The following is a 17,797-nucleotide window of genomic DNA, read 5'->3' as shown; positions in this document are numbered from 1 at the left end:
TGACTCACCCAAGCCTCCGATGGACAGAAGAATGTAGAGCAGTTCCTGTGGACAAAGTGCAGCATCCGACAGCTTCGCAATAACACGACCTTCGTTATCCTTGTATTTCTGGTGAGGTCCGCAGCGGGTTTCATTCACATCCGTCACCTACAAAACAAAACCTTCGAAAATTAGCGTACAAGAGGATGATATAAAATTTGGCAGAACTTAATACATAGGCAATAAACTTGCAAGAGCGAAAAAAAAAAAAAAAAAAAAAAAAAATGAAACAGGGCGTAAAAGTAAACATTAAGCAGTTAATTCACGCATGAAAAATGAAATTAAAGACAGAATTTGCCCTCGCTGTTAGTTCGCACCAGCAACTTGCACTGTTAACAGTAATAACGCAAATGACTGCCTTGGAAACAGCCGATTGCTGCCCAAGATATTCTAACATCTACTAAACTTATAACTGGACGCATCGATGCCCCAGAATCGACAATATCGTCCGCCCTCCCAGAACAGCAAGGCGCTATGATCACGACGACAACCTTCTCAGTCAATTAAGTTATAATGAGAGCCTTGTCAATCAATTCGGCCCTGGAAAGATTGTGCAAGGCTCAAGGGGTAGAATTTTTTTCAGCCTGGACTGTACTTGTTAACAGGAGAGATTGCTTCTACAGGGATGGGATACACTTAAATAGAAAGGGTGCAAGAATATTTGCTGATGCTATCGAGGCAGTGTTAGGTGGGTCGGAAAACTGCTAGATTGGGGGGGGGATACAAGGACTAACAGATTAACAGTAGCCAGTGGCAGAGGTGGAAGTGATTCTTGCACTGCTTCTATTCAAATGAGCAGAAGTCTGAAAAACAAGATGCATGGTATTTCAGACACTGCTGGGAGCCATTGCGGTACAAGTAAACACATGGGTTGTGTTAGGGTAGCTAAGAATAGAAACAGGTGCATGTATACCTGCGTGTACACCAATGCTAGGAGTTTGGTAAATAAATTTGATGAATTTGAGGTATTGCTCAAAACATCAAAGGCAGATATTGTGGGGATATCAGAGACGTGGTGTCACACAGATATAAGGAATGCAGAACTGGAATTTGGGGAGTACAACGTCTACAGAAAGGATAGACAGGATAGGAAGGGAGGAGGGGTTATGCTATTAGTTAAGAAACACAAAATCCAAGGAAGTGAAGTCAGTCGACATCGGTGGACAGGGCAGTGTGGAGTCAGTTTGGTGTGACATAAACATTGGGAGATCAAAATTGAGAGTAGGAGTGTGCTATAGGCCTAATGACTCTGATGAGTATAATAAGGAACTGTACAGGGAAATAGAGTGGGCCAGTAAATCAGAGAGTCTTATAATGGGAGATTTTAATTTCCCAGATATTGACTGGAATTTAGGGGCCGGTTACTCACACACTAGCAGGGCTTTTGTGGATTTATTGGATGATTGTTTTCTACATCAGCATGTTCGGGAGGCAACTAGAGGGAGTAATACTCCTGATTTGATTATCAGCAGTGATTCTTCATGCATTAAGAATCTGCAGATAAATGAACCACTAGGTGGCAGTGATCACAGTGTGCTGAAGTGGGATTTACTCAAAGAGGTAACTACCATTAGGGGTAAAGGGAAGGGGTATTGCTTTCGTAAAGGCGACTATGATGGTCTGAGACAGTATTTAAATTCTATACAGTGGGACCAACTGATGATGTTACCAACAGCATCAGAAATATTTTTCAAGGTTTAGGCCAAAATGGATGTCAGATGAACTAATGAGGAGTATGGCAGACAAGAAAAATGCATGGGATACTTACAAATTAACACATGACACAAAAGCCTATGATAGATAAAGTTGATCTGTAACCAAGTTACAAAGGATGTCAGGCAGACGAAGGCAGATTACGAGAAATCCTTGGCAAGGGAAGCGAAGAAAAACAGCAAAGAGTTCTTTACTTATGTAAACTCTAGAAGGAAGGGGATGAATCAGATTGGTCCACTTGATATCAATGGTTCAACTGTTGATGATCCTGCTCAGGTAGCTAACAAACTAAATGAATATTTTGCATCGACATTCACACATGACGAATTATTCAGCAAGGGGAATGCCAGAGGTGTATTCAACTCTGGCAGTAAGCTGGATAATCTTGTAATAACTGAGAGTAAAGTGGAGGATAAATTGTTGAAGATAAACACAAGAAAGGCACCTGGTGTGGATGGGATCTATCCAGTTATATTAAAGGAGGCAGCAAATTATGGAGCTTCCTTGTACTCGGGGTAGGTACCCACAGACTGGAGATGTCCAAATGTGACCCCAATTCACAAAGGAGGATCAAAGGCTGACACAAGCAATTATAGACCTGTGAGTTTAACTTCTGTTCCAGGAAAATTAATGGAGACACTGGTTAAAGAAGCACTGCAGGATCATCTAGACAAGACTTCAGTTATAGCTCGGACACAGCATGGTTTTGTTAAGGGAAAGTCTTGCCTGACCTATTTAATTGGATACTATGATGCAGTCACAAAGCAACTGGAGGCAGGGAATAACTTTGATATCATATACTTGGATCTCAGAAAGGCTTTTGATACTGTTGCACTTGGAAGACTGCCGCACAGATTGGAGCAGTGTGGCATTGGAGGCAAATTGCTGCTATGGATAAAGGGGTGGTTGAGGGGGAGAAGACAGAGAGTGGTAATCAATGGACACTACACATCGTGGACTAACGTTATTAGTGGAGTTCCTCAGGGTTCAATGTTGGATCCATTGTTGTTTTCTGTATTTATAAATGATATTGATGATGGTATATCAAGCTTAATGTCCAAGATTGCAGACGATACAAAGGTGGCCAGGATTGTTAAGAAGACTATTGACACTATGCTGCTGCGAAAGGATTTGGAAAGGTTGAGCAGATGGGCTGAGAGGTGGAAAATGAAGTTTAGCATTGACAAATGTAAAGTACTACACATGGGAAACAGCAACCCCAGAGCTACGTATCAACTCTGTCGTACTACACTGACAGTGGTACAGAATGAAAAGGACCTGGGGATAATTGTGCAGGCAGAAATGAAGTTCTCTGAGCAGTGCAGATGGACTGCAAGAGTAGCTCATGGTGTCTTGTCAATGATATACAGGAATTTTTCTAGCAGGAACGAGGAGATGATTATTCGCTTGTATAAGGGATTGGTCAGGCCTCACCTTGAGTACTCTATAAAGGTCTGGAGGCCTCATTTCAAGATGGATGTAGAGCTGCTGGAACGAGTACAGGAAGGGAAACAAGATTAGTGAATGGAACAAAGAGTTGCTCTTAAAAAGAAAGGCTTAAGTTTTGCAAATTACAGTGTCTGGAGACTAGGCACCAGCGAGGTGATCTGATAGAGGTGTATAAAGCCTTGAATGGTTTAAGCATGCTCAATGCTGATGGGATTCTTCCTCTTGCTCAGAATAATCACCCGAGAGGGAATAAATTCAAATTGAGGAAAGACAGATGTATGAATGATAGACGTGAGGAAATTTGCCTTTAGCCAGCGGGTGGTTGGTTGGTGGAAAAGACTTCCTTCCCTTGCTGTGGATGTTGATAGCCTAAATAAGTTTAAGGCTCAGCTGGACAGGTATTTCGAACGAACGGAGGGGTGAAGTGGAAGGGTTTTTTTTTTTTTTTTTTTGGTGATGCTGTATAAGTTTGCTTTCTTGCATCATATGGCTCTCCTAATACTAATGCTAATGCTACCAGGCCGACAATCTAGATGGCTTTAGTAATACGTTTCCTGGGAACATAATCCAGCTGATCAACAGACTAGAGATTAACGTAGATAAGTTCCGTGACTCAGAAGGATACAGATCGGAGAATCTGCAGTAAAGCTTCACGTGGATGAAGCTGTGATGTCTACTGTCCAGTGTAAAAAGCCTGAGAAACCGAGATGAGTCCTGCTGCTAAAATTGTTCCGAAACTTGTAAATAATTCTTTTTTATAGAAGTTAATTAAGTCGACGTTGTGAAACCTGCTGTTTGTAAAATTGATTTGTACGTTTTATGTAAGTTGTAAATGTATTTAAAAAAATGATAATCGTAAATGATATTCTCCGTGCAAGTTTTCTAGTTTGCTTTTAACGGGGCCCGTGTCCTTAGATTTTAAACTTGCCCATTTCGATCTTTCCAATTCCGAACTTTGTCTGTGCGGTTCTGTCGAGGATTCTATCCACGTTCTTTTCTTTTGCCTGTTTACAATGAATTTCATTCACAGTTATTGTGAATGAAATCAATACTTAAATTCATCACCAAATTCTTTCAGAACTTCATCAAGCTTCTCCACTAAATTTCTTAAATTCTTAATTTTAAGGAATGTATCCAAACATTTACTTGTTGTAATAATTTCTTTTTATAATTCTTTTGTATATTTATATAATTTTGTAGGTTTTGTACGTGTACAATTTTGTAAATTTTCTACAAAAGAAATGCACAATTTCTTAGGCATGTCTTAGGAATCTCCACCGAGAAACACGGCGGAGTCGAACTGACAGTGCAGGACTATAAATACGATATATCTAATGTAAATAATTAATTGTATTACGGAGCCCTTTCCTGGTTGAATGGCCGTGTAGTCTGTAGACCACATTTATTGGTTCAATAAACTGATTTTAATAATAATAATAATTATTATTATTATTGTTGGTGCTCTTATATTATTTCTCCCTGATTGGAGGATTCCACTCCATGACGGGTACTGCTACCAAATACACAGGGTGGTTGTAATGTCTGGTGTTACTGTCGGTCGAGGAAATCTCTGACTATCCTACAGGTGTTCAGGATTGCGACTTTCTGGAGTTCTTTGTAGGTGTTCTCTAGAAGACCTATTGCTGCTATGCTGCTATGTAGTCTTTGATATCATACCAGTGGTTGACACGATGATTAGAATGGTCGATACTTCTTCCATATGTCACATCTCCTTGACCTCATATCTCAGATTCGTCTACTTCCTAATTTTTTCCACATGGGTTTTCTGGACATTGCTAGTGTTGGGCACCGCTATATCAATCGTGTTGGTAGCTTTTTCCATCTTGTCCATAAGGGTTATGTCCGGTCTGTTGTGCGGGATGGTCTTATCCGTAATTATAACGCGGTGCCAGTACAGCTTGTGGGTTCGGGTTTTTAGTAGTGCCTCGGGTTCGTACATGTATTATGGTACACTTTCTTCGGTTAACCTGTATTTCCTCACTATCTTCTGAAGTATTATCCTGGCTATCTGGTCGTGTATATGAGTGTACTCAGTCTGGGTGATCACCTTGCATCCAGCAGTGATGTGTTGGATCGATTCTGAGGTCAGCTGGCATCGTCGGCATGTGCCATCTGACATTCCGGGCTCCTTTGCGATATATTTTCAATAGTTTCTGGCATTGATTACCCGATCTTGGATGGCCAGCATGAATCCTTCAGTCTAGGGGAAGAGCGTCCCTCTTGTCAGCCATGCATTGGAAGCAATGTTATCGATGTGATCTTGATGGAGATCAGTGTAGTGTCTGCCATGGAGTGTCTTCTTTGCCCATTTAGCTAACTTCATTTCTTGTACTGTCTGGACGGGAGGGTTATACCACTTATCTATCTTCCTTATGGCTTGGAGTGGTGGTGTGTTGTTCTCGAAGTAATCCTTCAGGTTAACTATCGCTGTTTTCTGTTGTTCTATCAGGCCCCTTCCTCCCTCTTTCCGAGGTATTGTTATTCTCTCCACTGCTGACTTCTTATACTGAAGATATTATGCGAACGACATGGACAATGGTGACTCTTAGTCATCATTGTCCTTCGCATAATATCTTATAGCTAGGTGTTAGTCCAATCTATGACCCCCAAGGTGTATGTTAGTACTGGAGCTGCATAGGTCTTTATGGCTTTAACTGTATTCCCTCCGTTCAAATTTGCTTTCAGAAGATTTCTGAGTCTTTGATTTATTTCGGTCAAGCACTTCTTGATTTCCTTGTGCTCTAACTGCTGAGCCTGCATCATCCCTAAGTATTTGTAGGTCTCTCCTTTTGTCATAGCTTCGATCTCTTTACCAGTCAGCAGCTTGTAGTTTCCAACTAATTTTCCCAGGTGCAGTGTCTGGATCTTGCATTTGTCTAGAGCAAATTCCATCCTGATGTCCTTGCTGAATTCTTCGGAGATCCGGTGTAGTTGTTGGAGTTGCTTCTCGGTTGCCGCATAGAGCTTGATGTCATCCATGTACATCAGCTGGGTGAGGATGTACAGGTTCTTTCTTCCTTCTTTGAGGTTTTATCCATACTTGCTGTCATTAAGCATGGTGGATAGCGTGTTGAGTGCTAGACAGAACCATAGTGGACTTAGAGCATCTCCCTGAAACATTCCTCTTCTAATGGGGATTGGCCTGGTTGTGATGTTCTCGACCTTAATGGTGGTACTCCATTTCGCCATTGTTGCACCTAGGAAGGTTGTCACTATCGGACTGACCGTGTAGATCTTCAGGGTCTCTATTAGCCAGCTATGAGGTACGAAGTCGAAGGCTTTGTGGTAATCAATGTAGGCCGTGTATAAGTTGCGATGCTTCTTGTAGGCTTGCTCCATAACTGCAGCATCTATTGTTAATTGCTCGTTGCAACATTTCTGCTGTTCGGCCATTATGTTCTTAATTTCTAAGTGATCTTATATCTTCTTGATTATACAGCTGGTCAGGATCATGTATATCGTTGGGAGGCATGTGATTGGCCTGTATTTCGCTGGGTTTCTTGTATCTTCGTCTTTAGGCTTCAGATATGTGGCTCCTTCAGTGAGAAATTCGGGATTGTCTCTCCGGGTGCCTTATCATTCGAGTGAACTGCTCTTCTTGTACCAGTAGTTGTGGATGTTATCAATTCCCAGGGTTTGTCAGTTCTGGGTGTTCCTGATCGACTGTTTTAATTCTTCTTCTCGAATCTCCCACTCTCTCATCTCTTCTATGTCCTTCGTTTTCTTCCGTTCTACTTCTATACAGAGTGCTCTGCTTTTATGTTTTACTTCACTGCTCCAGATATTTCACCAGAATTCTTCGATCGTCTTCTTCTCGGGTGGCCCGTTTCCTGCTTTCTCATGTTCACCCAGTTTCCTGTAGATGGCTCTTTGGTCCTCATCGAAGATTCGGTTGTTTATTTTTCTCTGGGAGCTGTCTTTGTACATGCGTAGTCTCTTGCTGAGTGCGAGGAGGTTCTGCTTCAGTGTGTCCAAGTATTCTACTATTCTCTGATTTCCTGGTCTCATGTTGCTGTGGATGCTGTCGCTCTTGAGGATGCTCTTCACCTTTCCAGTCAATTTCTTACTTCTATTACCCTGTTGGTACTGGGTCAACTGACCTATCTTGATTCTTAATTCTTTTATCTTCTGCTGAAGTCTTCTTTCCCAAGCTGGCAGTTCCTTCTGTTTTCGGTTCTTCTGCTGCTGGTCTCTTGTTTCTTTTCCATTAATCCTAGTGGCTGCTATGACAGCACAGTATTCGGCTGTCTGGATAGCCTCCAGCGTTGCACCATTGTTGTCAAGGTAATGTGGCATTGTTTTTCGATTGAGATGGTCTTTTACTTTCCACAGAATTTTATTTGGCCTCTGCTTAGGTATCACGTTGGTCCTTGTGGGGTCCATTGCTTCGGATTCTGTTAGCGCCTTCTTCCACTCGTGTTCTATTCTGGATAGCATGACTTCGTCTCTTTCCACTTCAGCTACTCTGGGTTGTATCTCTTCATGCTCTTCTTCCTCTGGTTCCGTGGTATGCTGTTTCTCCTCTGGTTCCATATTGACCATATTCTTTGTGCTTTGTAGCAGATCGCTGACATCCTGCTGATTTTTTCCAAGATGGCAGGAGCTATTAGGTTCTTCGTGATGATGGTCCTTCTTTGGTCTGCTAATCGCTGTTCGGTGACCTGAATATCCGGGAATCGTTCCAACCACTTGGTATGTAGTCGCGATCTGTACATTGTCATATCGGTCTCTAGCCTGGTTATTTCACAGTATGCTCGCATTATGTACGTATTCATTTCAATGCTCCGTTTCATGCGTTGGCGTTTTCTTCCTTCCTGGGTGGTCACTAACACAGTTGCGCAGGAAACACTTCCAGTTGGTGGGGCTGGATGGTCTTGCTCTTCTCTTGTGGTAGCCTTATGGGGGACAGTGCCACTTGCTCCATTGTCTTCCTCGGGCAACTGTCTCCAACTTTTCGAACCTACCCCTCTGTCTAAGGCCTGGGCGCGAGTGACTTTATCGTGCGCCACACTCGATGCAGTGAATAATATTTATCTGCGACAACATCCATCTATGGAGGTGTACTTGTTTAGCTTCGGATTATGCCCAGTGGTTTATTTATTTTATTTATTTATTTAGTTCTCGCGGGTGACACCAGATGGCGCCACTATCTGGCTCAGCCATCACTGCGGCCTTGGGGAAGGTAAGTCGAATGCGGTAACTTTCGCGATGTTTTTTATTATTATTATTATTAGTAGTAGTAGTAGTATTATACACTTAGCAATATGTTGAACGTGTCCTCCACATATATCAATAATGTACAGCAGTGAGAGTGTGAAGTTTCCAAGAACATAGTCCAACGTTTCTTCGTAAACAATTTTCATCTTCAGTCGCTGTCTTCAGCGCAAGAATGGTCGTGGATTCTTCGGAAACACGTTGTCTTTAAGGCAAATATTATGCTGGTGTAAGTCAGATGACACTGGAAGTAACAGCAGTCCTTTGACATGTACCTCAGAGTAGCCATTAGAAAATTTTCATCCAGGATAACTCACGCAGTATGGGACGTCGCATCTTCCAGTTCAAACCAGTTGTCATCCACATCAAAAGCAATACAAACGAAGCACAAAATCGCCCCTAATGATCGTCCTCATTAGGGACGATTTCCGTCGACAAATACTGCAGAGAGTGTGCACCGCGAAGTGACCCTGTGTGCATATAATGAATGTCATCAGTGGAATAACCACAGCACAAAACCTTGCATTTTGCTCATCCACACACCCTTCTAAATGAAAAGGTGCTTCTTTAGAAAACCACACTTTCTTTATAATGTCAGGGTCTCGTTCTAAGCGCAGACCCAAGTTCCGTGGCAAACTGAAACGTCGATCTTTTGCATTTTGTGTTAGCGGCTGGCTGGGCTGAATTTTGTCTGAATATGCAGATATCTTTGCTTCGATAAATCATCCTTACTGCGCTGTTAGACATCCTGGTATATTGTGAAAATTGACGCAAAATTTTGAACTTTGAGACAACATTTCGTGAGCTTCATCAACCCTCTGTGGCATTCTTAATGACCGTCGGTCTGCATGATCCTTCCTTTCGTCTGAAAATAATTTCGTCTGTTCTCTCATGTTCATCCACTAACCTCACGCACCTGGAAGTGTTGTCAGATTCCTCTTCTTCTTTGAACAGAAACAGTCGAATTCCCACTACTGTAGCCTAACCACTCTGCTCACCCCCCCACTTCTGTAGTCTTCCTTAACAGTAAACACTTTTGCACAGAGCTGTACGCTGCCATTTGTTTGAAGACAACTGGAAAGTATTCGAACCAAATCTTCAGACCTTTCTGCGCAGAGTACACGTTGTTTTTACGAAAATTTCGAAACTGCCAAAAAAAAAGGAATACAATAAATAAGATATCACCTCGCGCATAAAAAAGAAACAGAAATCGCCAATGGAAGAATACTCTTACGATCAGCAAAAAAATAATAATAAATAAATAAATAAATAAACTGGTCTGCTCGGATACGTAAAGGGAAAAGAAAGAAGAAAGCAGTTGTCTTGTTTTTATACAGCGCGTAATAATTTTCTGAATAACTGCCTTCTATATACAAACCCCTATACATTCTGTATTCCCTTTGAAATTTAAATATCACTCCATTTTGGTACAGCCAGTGGGCCACCGGCGCACGTGGAATAAATCCTCGATTGGTAAACAAATTCGATGAGAATTAAGAGAACAAAAGAAGGTACTTACGGCGCTCTGATGGGCGAGGATCCACCTCTTCATCGGCAAAGATTTGCAGTCGCACGCCCACGGATTCCTTGAGAGGGTCACGTGTTCCAATGAAGTTCTGTTGAGCACCGAAACCGGAAGTCTCGTCATGTTATTCCCCGCCAGTCTCAGCACCCTCAGCGTTCGAGGGATTACGTCCCGCAGCTCAGAGATGCTGTTGTTTTCGATATTGAGGATCCGGAGGGAAGTCCTCGAGGTCACGTTGGAGATGCAGGTGAGGAGGTTATTGGACACGTCCAGCTCGCCCAGGTGCTCGGGGAGATCTGCGGGGATGTCGGACAGGTTCCGATGACTGCAGTTGACGCTGATATAGAAGTCCCTCCCAAATGGCACGCACACACAGACACACTGGACGGGACAGTTTTGATACCATGGCGTGACGGAGTCGGGGGTGAGTTCCCGCAGAAGCTTAGAACGAAGCCACGAGGGGGACTGGCACTGTGGGTCGTCCTTGAGCGGTTCGAATTCCGTACTCTGAAGCCACTCTAGAAGCCATTTCAGACGACAGTCACATGACCACGGATTCCCTAAGAACAGAGAAAAAAAGTCTCTGAGAGTGTGGACATGTGTTATTGTTAGCGTCAGTTCAAATTCCCTCGTGTTACTGTAGGTTTTAACAGACTCTGTGAAATAGGCCGGACTTGAAGTAGTGTGATGTTTGTGTATTTTATGCATCTTGTGTTGTTGTGATGTGCTGGCCTCTTGCACTACGAGAAGGTGGACCAGTTCCAGTAGATGGGACGCCTAAGGTGTCAGCTTATGAAACAAAATAAAAAAATAATAATAATAACAAAGTAATCGCACGCCCACGGATTCCTGCAGAGGGTCGCGTGTTCCAGTGAAGTTCTGCTGAGCAGCGAAACCGGAAGTCAGATCATGTTGTCCCCGCCTCTGAGTTTAAAAAAAAAAAAAAAAACTATTATATTTAGACCACCTGAATAATTAAATTCCTCTGCCGTGCTGTGTGTCTTATGACTATTAATTGCATGTGTTCCATGGTCGATCTGTCTGTTTGCTGGACGAAAAACCTCAGTTTCTGGGGAAAAAACCTGGCTATCTAGGCCTGAGACCGACTAACTCAGCCACGGAGTGAAAAAAAGCCCATTAAAGTTCCTCGTGTGATCAACAGGATTCGAACCCGGGCCTTTTCCACCTGGTGTGGGGAGGACGGTGACGATACCACTGTGCTACAAGTGCAGACCCGCCTCTGAGTCTGCATTGCATCTGCATTTGCTGTCCTGCCAGCCGAAATGGCTAAAAGGTTAATTCTGTTCTTGCTCTGATCGCTGTTTAAAATCATCGCCGTACGATCGGCCAGAGCCAACCATTTCTTTCATGAATAAGCAAATCCTGATGGATGGATGGATGGATGTATTTTATTGTTCCTCAATGAAGACTACACTGGAGATTAATTCATCTGATCTCATCTGCGTTTTTGTTGTACGGTGGCCCCAAGACCCTTGTTCCAATCCACCTGGTATTATTGGCTAACATGCACTCTGTATAAAGGCCACCTCACCAACAAGAAGCAGCCAACACCTGGGCAGCTGCTTCCTGGCACCCATCGCAGGCACGTTTTCCAACCAGGGCCTACTATAGCTCTTATTGCGCGAATTGACACTAATCCCGCACCCATCTAAGATAGTGCCAACATCCCATACCTGGGTGCCAGCAAAAAAAAAATGAAAATAATAAAATAAATTAAAAATAAATAAATAATAATAATAATAATAAAATATATATATATAAAAAAATATTAATAATAAATTTAATTTAATTTAATTTCTGCCACATAGCCAAACACAAAAAAAATAAAATAAAAAACTTGCCATTCCACTTATGAAAAAAATAAATAAATAAAAAAAGATAATAGAATAAATCAATAAAAGTAAGCCAGGGGGAAAAAAATACACAACCAACCTGCCATTCCATTTATGGAAAAACACATTCCAATCCCGCACCAAATAGTCAATGCTAATTATCCTGGTGCCAGCATCCCTCATTCTAGTATTCGAACCAGGGCCTTTTCCACCCGGTGTGGGGAGGACAGTGACGATACCACTGTGCTACTGCGCAAACAATACCTTTGCACAAAAAAATCAAATTATTATATTAGGCCACCCATTATTTCTAACCTATACCCACATATATATTTTGTCTGTAAATTGCGTCTGCTCTCTGGTCGATTTGCCTGTTTTGCTGCATGAAAACACCCAGTTTCTGGGGGGGGGGGGACCTTGCTATCTATTCCTGAGACCGACTAACTCAGCCGCGGAGTGAAAAGAGCCCATTAAAGTTCCTCGCGTCACCGACGGGATTCGAACCCGGGGATTTTCCATTCGGTATGTGGAGGACGGTGACGATACCACTGTGCTACCGCATAGACTCTCACCAAGTGACCATGGAAGTGGCCCTCGGCGTGAAATGCAACGCCCAAGGGCACCCCACAGGCGTAAGATCGGACTAAAATCTAGCGTATGTGCTCGCCACGGCAGTCGTCGGATATTTTTAGTTTCATTTAATTTTTTTTCTTTTTTATTATCATTATTATTATCATCATTAATATTTTTCTTTAATTTCCATTTTGAAACTAAATATTATTTTGTCCATTTAAATATTTTTATTCTAAAGTTGTTAATTATGCTGGTCGCTTTTGGGGAGCAGGGGGAGTTTATTATTATTATTATTATTGCTCTTATATTATTTCTCCCTGACTGGGGACTCCACCTCGTGACGGATATTGCTACCAAGTAAGGGTGGGTGAGTGTTGTAATGTCTGGTGTTACTGTTGGTCGAGGAACTCTCTGACTGTCCTACGAGTGTTCAGGATTGCGACTCTCTGCAGTTCCTTGTAGGTGTTCGTTGGGAGACCTATTGCTGCTAGGCTATTATGTAGGGTCTTTGGCACCATATCTGTGGTTGACACTATGATCGCGTTGGTCGTTACTTGTTGCATATGCCACACCTCTTTGATCTCCTGTCTTAGGTTCGTTACTTCTGATTTTTTTTCCATGGATTTTTCTGCAGGTTGCCAGTGTTGGGTATCGCTATTTCAATCACATAGGTAGCCTTTGCCATCTTGTCCACAAGGGTTATGTCTAGTCTGTTGCGCTGGATGGTCTTATCCGTTAATATGGCGCGGTCCCAGTACAGCTTGTGGATTGAGGTCTCTTGTACTGCCTGTGGTTCGTAATTGTAGTATGGTACACTTTCTTTGGTCAACTGGTATTTCCTTGCTAGCTTCTGATGTATTATCCTGGCTAACTGGTCGTGTCTATGAGTGTACTCCGTCTGAGTGATCACCTTGCATCCCACGGGGATGTGTTGGATCCTTTCTGAGGCCAGGTGACATCGTCGACATGTATCATCGGACACTCTGGGCTCCTTGGCGATGTATTATCTATAATTTCTGTTGTTGATTACCTGGTCTTGGATGGCCAGCATGAATCCTTGAGTCTCGGGGAAGAGCGTCCCGCTTGTGAGCCATGCATTGGAAGCAATGGTGTCGATTTGATCTTGATGGAGAACATTGTAATTAACAATTAAATTAAAATCGGTTCAAAGTGCCTTGATGGCTGCGCCCTCTAGCGACGACGGCAGGATAGTGGAGGATAGGGGTGGGAGTTATGCGGCCCCCCCGGCCAAACCCGTTCAAATCATTCCTCTCCCTAATGATAGGCAACGTTTGCGAAAAACGGAATATTTAACTTATTTCAACTTTCGAATGTTAATACAATCAAAAGTTAAAATAAGCAGCATCAACTGCTCCATTAAAATTCATTTTGTCGTATTTACATCTGTATAGCTGACATTACAGTCCTTTCCCCTTTTAAAAAATAACCTGAAAAACTAACTTTTAACAATAACTCGAAAACTGCACTGCTCGACGAAATTAACAAAACGTTTTTCATCAATATTTTATTGTGAACAGTTTCATACCACTTTATTCCTGTTTATTGGCTGCTCAGTTGGAGAGCCATATATGCAGTACTCATCACCATCTGCTGACGAGGCTAGTGGGAGCCAGACGTGTTCAAAGCCGCTAAGTGGATTTTCTTATTTATTGATTTGAAATTATTGTTTTTCTAAAACTTTTGATTTAAATTTAGTAGTATAACATTATTTTGTGATTTTCTGATTAATCTGGTTTATTTAATCTTTACTCGGCCTTGTAATTGCATAAAAGTATCTGTAAACCAAATCCAAGTGTTATAAGTTATAGCTCCGCTGAACGAGACGTTTTTTAGACATATTTAGCCGCTTTATTCACCAAATTATTTTCTATAATAATAGAAACAGGTGCACATGTACACCAATACTAGGAGTTTGGTAAATAAATTGGATGAATTTGAGGAATTGCTCAAAGCAATTTGACCTGGTGTAGACGTGGTGTCACACAGATATAAGGAATGCAGAACTGGAATTTGGGGAGTACAACGTCTACACAAAGGATAGACAGGATAGGAAGGGGGGAGGGGTTATGCTATTAGTTAAGAAACACATAAAAACCAAGGAAGTGAAGCCAGTCGACATCGCTGGACAGTGCAGTGTCGAGTCAGTTTGGTGTGACATAAGCATTGGGAGATCAAAATTGATAGTAGGAGTGTGCTATAGGCCTAATGACTCTGATGAGTATAATAAGAAACTGTTCGGAGAAATAGAGTGGGCCAGTAAATCAGAGAGTCTTATAATGGGGGATTTTAATTTCCCAGATATTGACTGGAATTTGGGGGCTGGTCACTCACACAGTAGCAAGGCTTTTGTGGATTTATTGGATGATTGTTTTCTACATCAGCATGAATAGAAGACAACTAGAGGAAGTAATACTCTTCATTTGATTATCAGCAGTAATTCTTCATGCATTAAGAATCTGCAGATAGAGGAACCACTAGGTGGCAGTGATCACAGTGTGCTGAAGTGGGATTTATTCAAAGAGGTAACTACCATTAGGGGTAAAGGGAAGGGTTATTGCTTCCGTAAAGGCGACTACGATGGACTGAGACAGTATTTAAATTATATACAGTGGGACCAACTGATGATGTTACCAACAGCAAATTCAAAATGGGAAGCATTCAAAGAACTTATCTTGGAAGCTACTAGGCTTTTACATACCAACTAAGAAATATTGTTCAAGATTTAGACCTAAATGATTGTCAGATGAACTAATGAGACACATAGCAGAAAAGAAAAATGCATATAAATTAATGGGTCACATGGAAGCCTACGATAGATATAAACTGGTCTGTAACCAAGTCACAAATGAGATTAGGCAGGCAAAGGCAGATTATGAGAAATCCTTGGCAAAGGATGCAAAGAAAAACAGAAAAGAGTTCTTTACCTATATAAACTTTAGAAAGAAGGGGATGAATCAGATCGGTCCACTGGATATTAATGGTTCAACAGTTGAGGATCCTGCTCAGGTGACTAACAAACTAAACGCGTATTTTGCAACTACATTCACACATGAGGAGTTATTCACGAAGGGGAATGCCAGAGGTGAAGTAAACTCTGGCACTGAGCTAGATGATTTTGTAATAACTGAGAGGAAAGTGGAAGAGAAATTGTTGAAAATAAATACAAGAAAGGCACCTGGGGTGGATGGGATCTATCCAGTTATATTAAAGGAGGCAGCAAAGGAAGTGATAGAACCCTTAGCGATAATTATGAGAGCTTCGGACTCAGGGGAAGTACCCAAAGACTGGAGAAGTGCAAATGTGACCCCAATTCACAAAGGAGGATCAAAGGCTGACACAAGTAATTATAGACCTGTGAGTTTAACTTCTGTTCCAGAAAACGTAATGAATGCACTGGTTAAAGAAGCACTGCAGGATCATCTAGACAAGACTTCAGTTATAGCTCGGACACAGCATGGTTTTGTTAAGGGGAAGTCTTGCCTGACCAATTTGATTGGATACTATGATGCAGTCACAAAAGAACTGGACGCAGGGAATAACTTTGATATTCTATACTTGGATCTTAGAAAAGCTTTTGATACTGTTGCACATGAAAGACTGATGCACAAATTGGAGCACTGTGACATTGGAGACAAATTGCTGCTATAGACAAAGGGATAGTTGAGGGGAAGAAGCCAGAGAGTGATAATCAATGGACACTGCTCATCGTGGATTATTGTTATTAGTGGAGTCCCTCACGGTTCATTGTTGGGTCCATTGTTGTTTTCTGTATTTCTAAATGATATTGATGATGGTATATCAAGCTTAATGTCCAAGTTTGCAGACGATACAAAGGTTAGCAGGGTTGTTAAGGACACTACTGACAGTATGCTGCTGCAGCAGGATCTGGAAAGGTTGAGCAGATAGGCTGAGAAGTGGTAAATGAAGTTTAACATTGACAAATGTAAAATACTGCATATGGGAAACAGTAACGCCAGAGCAACGTATCAACTCTGTCGTACTACACTGACAGTGGTAGAGAACGAAAAGGACCTGGGCGTAATTGTGCAGACAGATCTGAAGTTTTCTGAGCAGTGCAGACGGGCTGCAAGAGTAGCGCATGGTGTCTTGTCAATGATATACAGGAATTTTTCTAGCAGGGATAAGCAGGTGATTATTCCCTCGTATAAGGCAATGGTCAGGCCACACGTTGAGTACTTTATAAGGTCTGGAGGACTCATTTCAAGAAGGATGTAGAGCTGTTGGAACGAGTACAGAGAAGGGGGATACATGGCCTTAACAAAACAAGATTAGTGAATGAAACAAAGGGTTGCTCTTACGAAGAAAGGCTTAAGTTTTGCAAATTACAGTGTCTGGAGACTGTAATTTGCAAAAGACAGTATCTCTATCATGCTGCAATTAAAGATTCTATTCTATTCTATTACAAGGAGAGTTGACCAAGGTTGCCCGAGAACTACGTCAACCAGAACAGACCGCTCTCTGGCTCTAACAGCAAGACGGCACCTGACGATGTCCAATTATCAAATCTGTCTTGAGGTTGCTGCAGAAATATTGGTGACAACATTTCCAACCGGACTGTGTTAAGAAGGCTCAATTCAGGTGAACTGCAAGCAGGAAAGCCAGTGATTTATATTCCATTAGCCTGAAATCACCGCAGAGCTAATCGAAATTGGTGCCTTGAACATGTGACTTGGAGCCCTGACAAATGGGGTACAGCTCTGTTCTCTGATGAGTCCCATTTTATTCTACAAACAGATTCTAGACGTTATTTCACATGCATACAACGAGGAATGCGGTACCATCCCTCTAACATCAGGCATAGGCAGTGTTCTCGTGTGGGTCATAATAATCATCAACGGCCGATCCTTCTTCATGTTTTGACAGAGGTACGGTAACTGTGCAGAGGTACTGACACCAGAACCTTGAACCTATGTGCGACTTTTTAGGGGTACGGTAGGCCCAGATTTTCTTTTCATGAATGTAAACGGCCCTGCATATAGAGCTCAAGTGGTCGAGGAATATTTTATGAAACTGAAAATGTGGACATGTGTTATGTCTTTGTGTGAACAGCACATGTCCATTTGGAGAGCAAGAACATAACGGCTGAACAACAGAAAGGATGCAAGGAGCAATTAACCATAGATGCCACGGTTATATAACAAGCCTGCAAGAAGCGCCGCAACGTGTACACTGCCTACATCGATTACCGCAAGGCCTTCGACTCTATGCCTCATAACTGGCTAATAGAAGTGCTGAACATCTAAAGAGTCGATCCGATAGTGACAAACTTCTTAGGAGAAATGGAGTACCACCATTAAGGTCGAGAACCTCATAACCAAGCAATCCCCATCAGGAGTGTAATCTTTCAGGACGATGCCCTGAGCACATT

General features: G+C 42.1%; 1 protein-coding gene across 1 annotated transcript in view; it reads right to left on the bottom strand.

Moving 5' to 3' along the window:
- The window catches only part of LOC150090461 (uncharacterized), a 71,205-nt gene that overhangs the window by 12,499 nt on the left and 40,909 nt on the right, over positions 1–17,797 (bottom strand). The window contains exons 3-4 of the mRNA XM_090369142.1: positions 9,956–10,521; positions 9–147 (exon numbers count right to left, since the gene is read on the bottom strand). Of these exons, the coding sequence (XP_090225268.1) occupies positions 9–147; positions 9,956–10,521 (705 nt within the window). The remainder of the gene's footprint in view (positions 1–8; positions 148–9,955; positions 10,522–17,797) is intronic.

Source organism: Mastigoproctus giganteus, chromosome 2, assembly GCF_048544385.1.
Source record: "Mastigoproctus giganteus isolate SK-2022 chromosome 2, ASM4854438v1, whole genome shotgun sequence".
NCBI classification, from domain to species: Eukaryota; Metazoa; Arthropoda; class Arachnida; order Uropygi; family Thelyphonidae; genus Mastigoproctus; species Mastigoproctus giganteus.
Note: the sequence above shows the minus strand (reverse complement) of the source record. Positions and strands in the feature narration are given on the sequence as shown.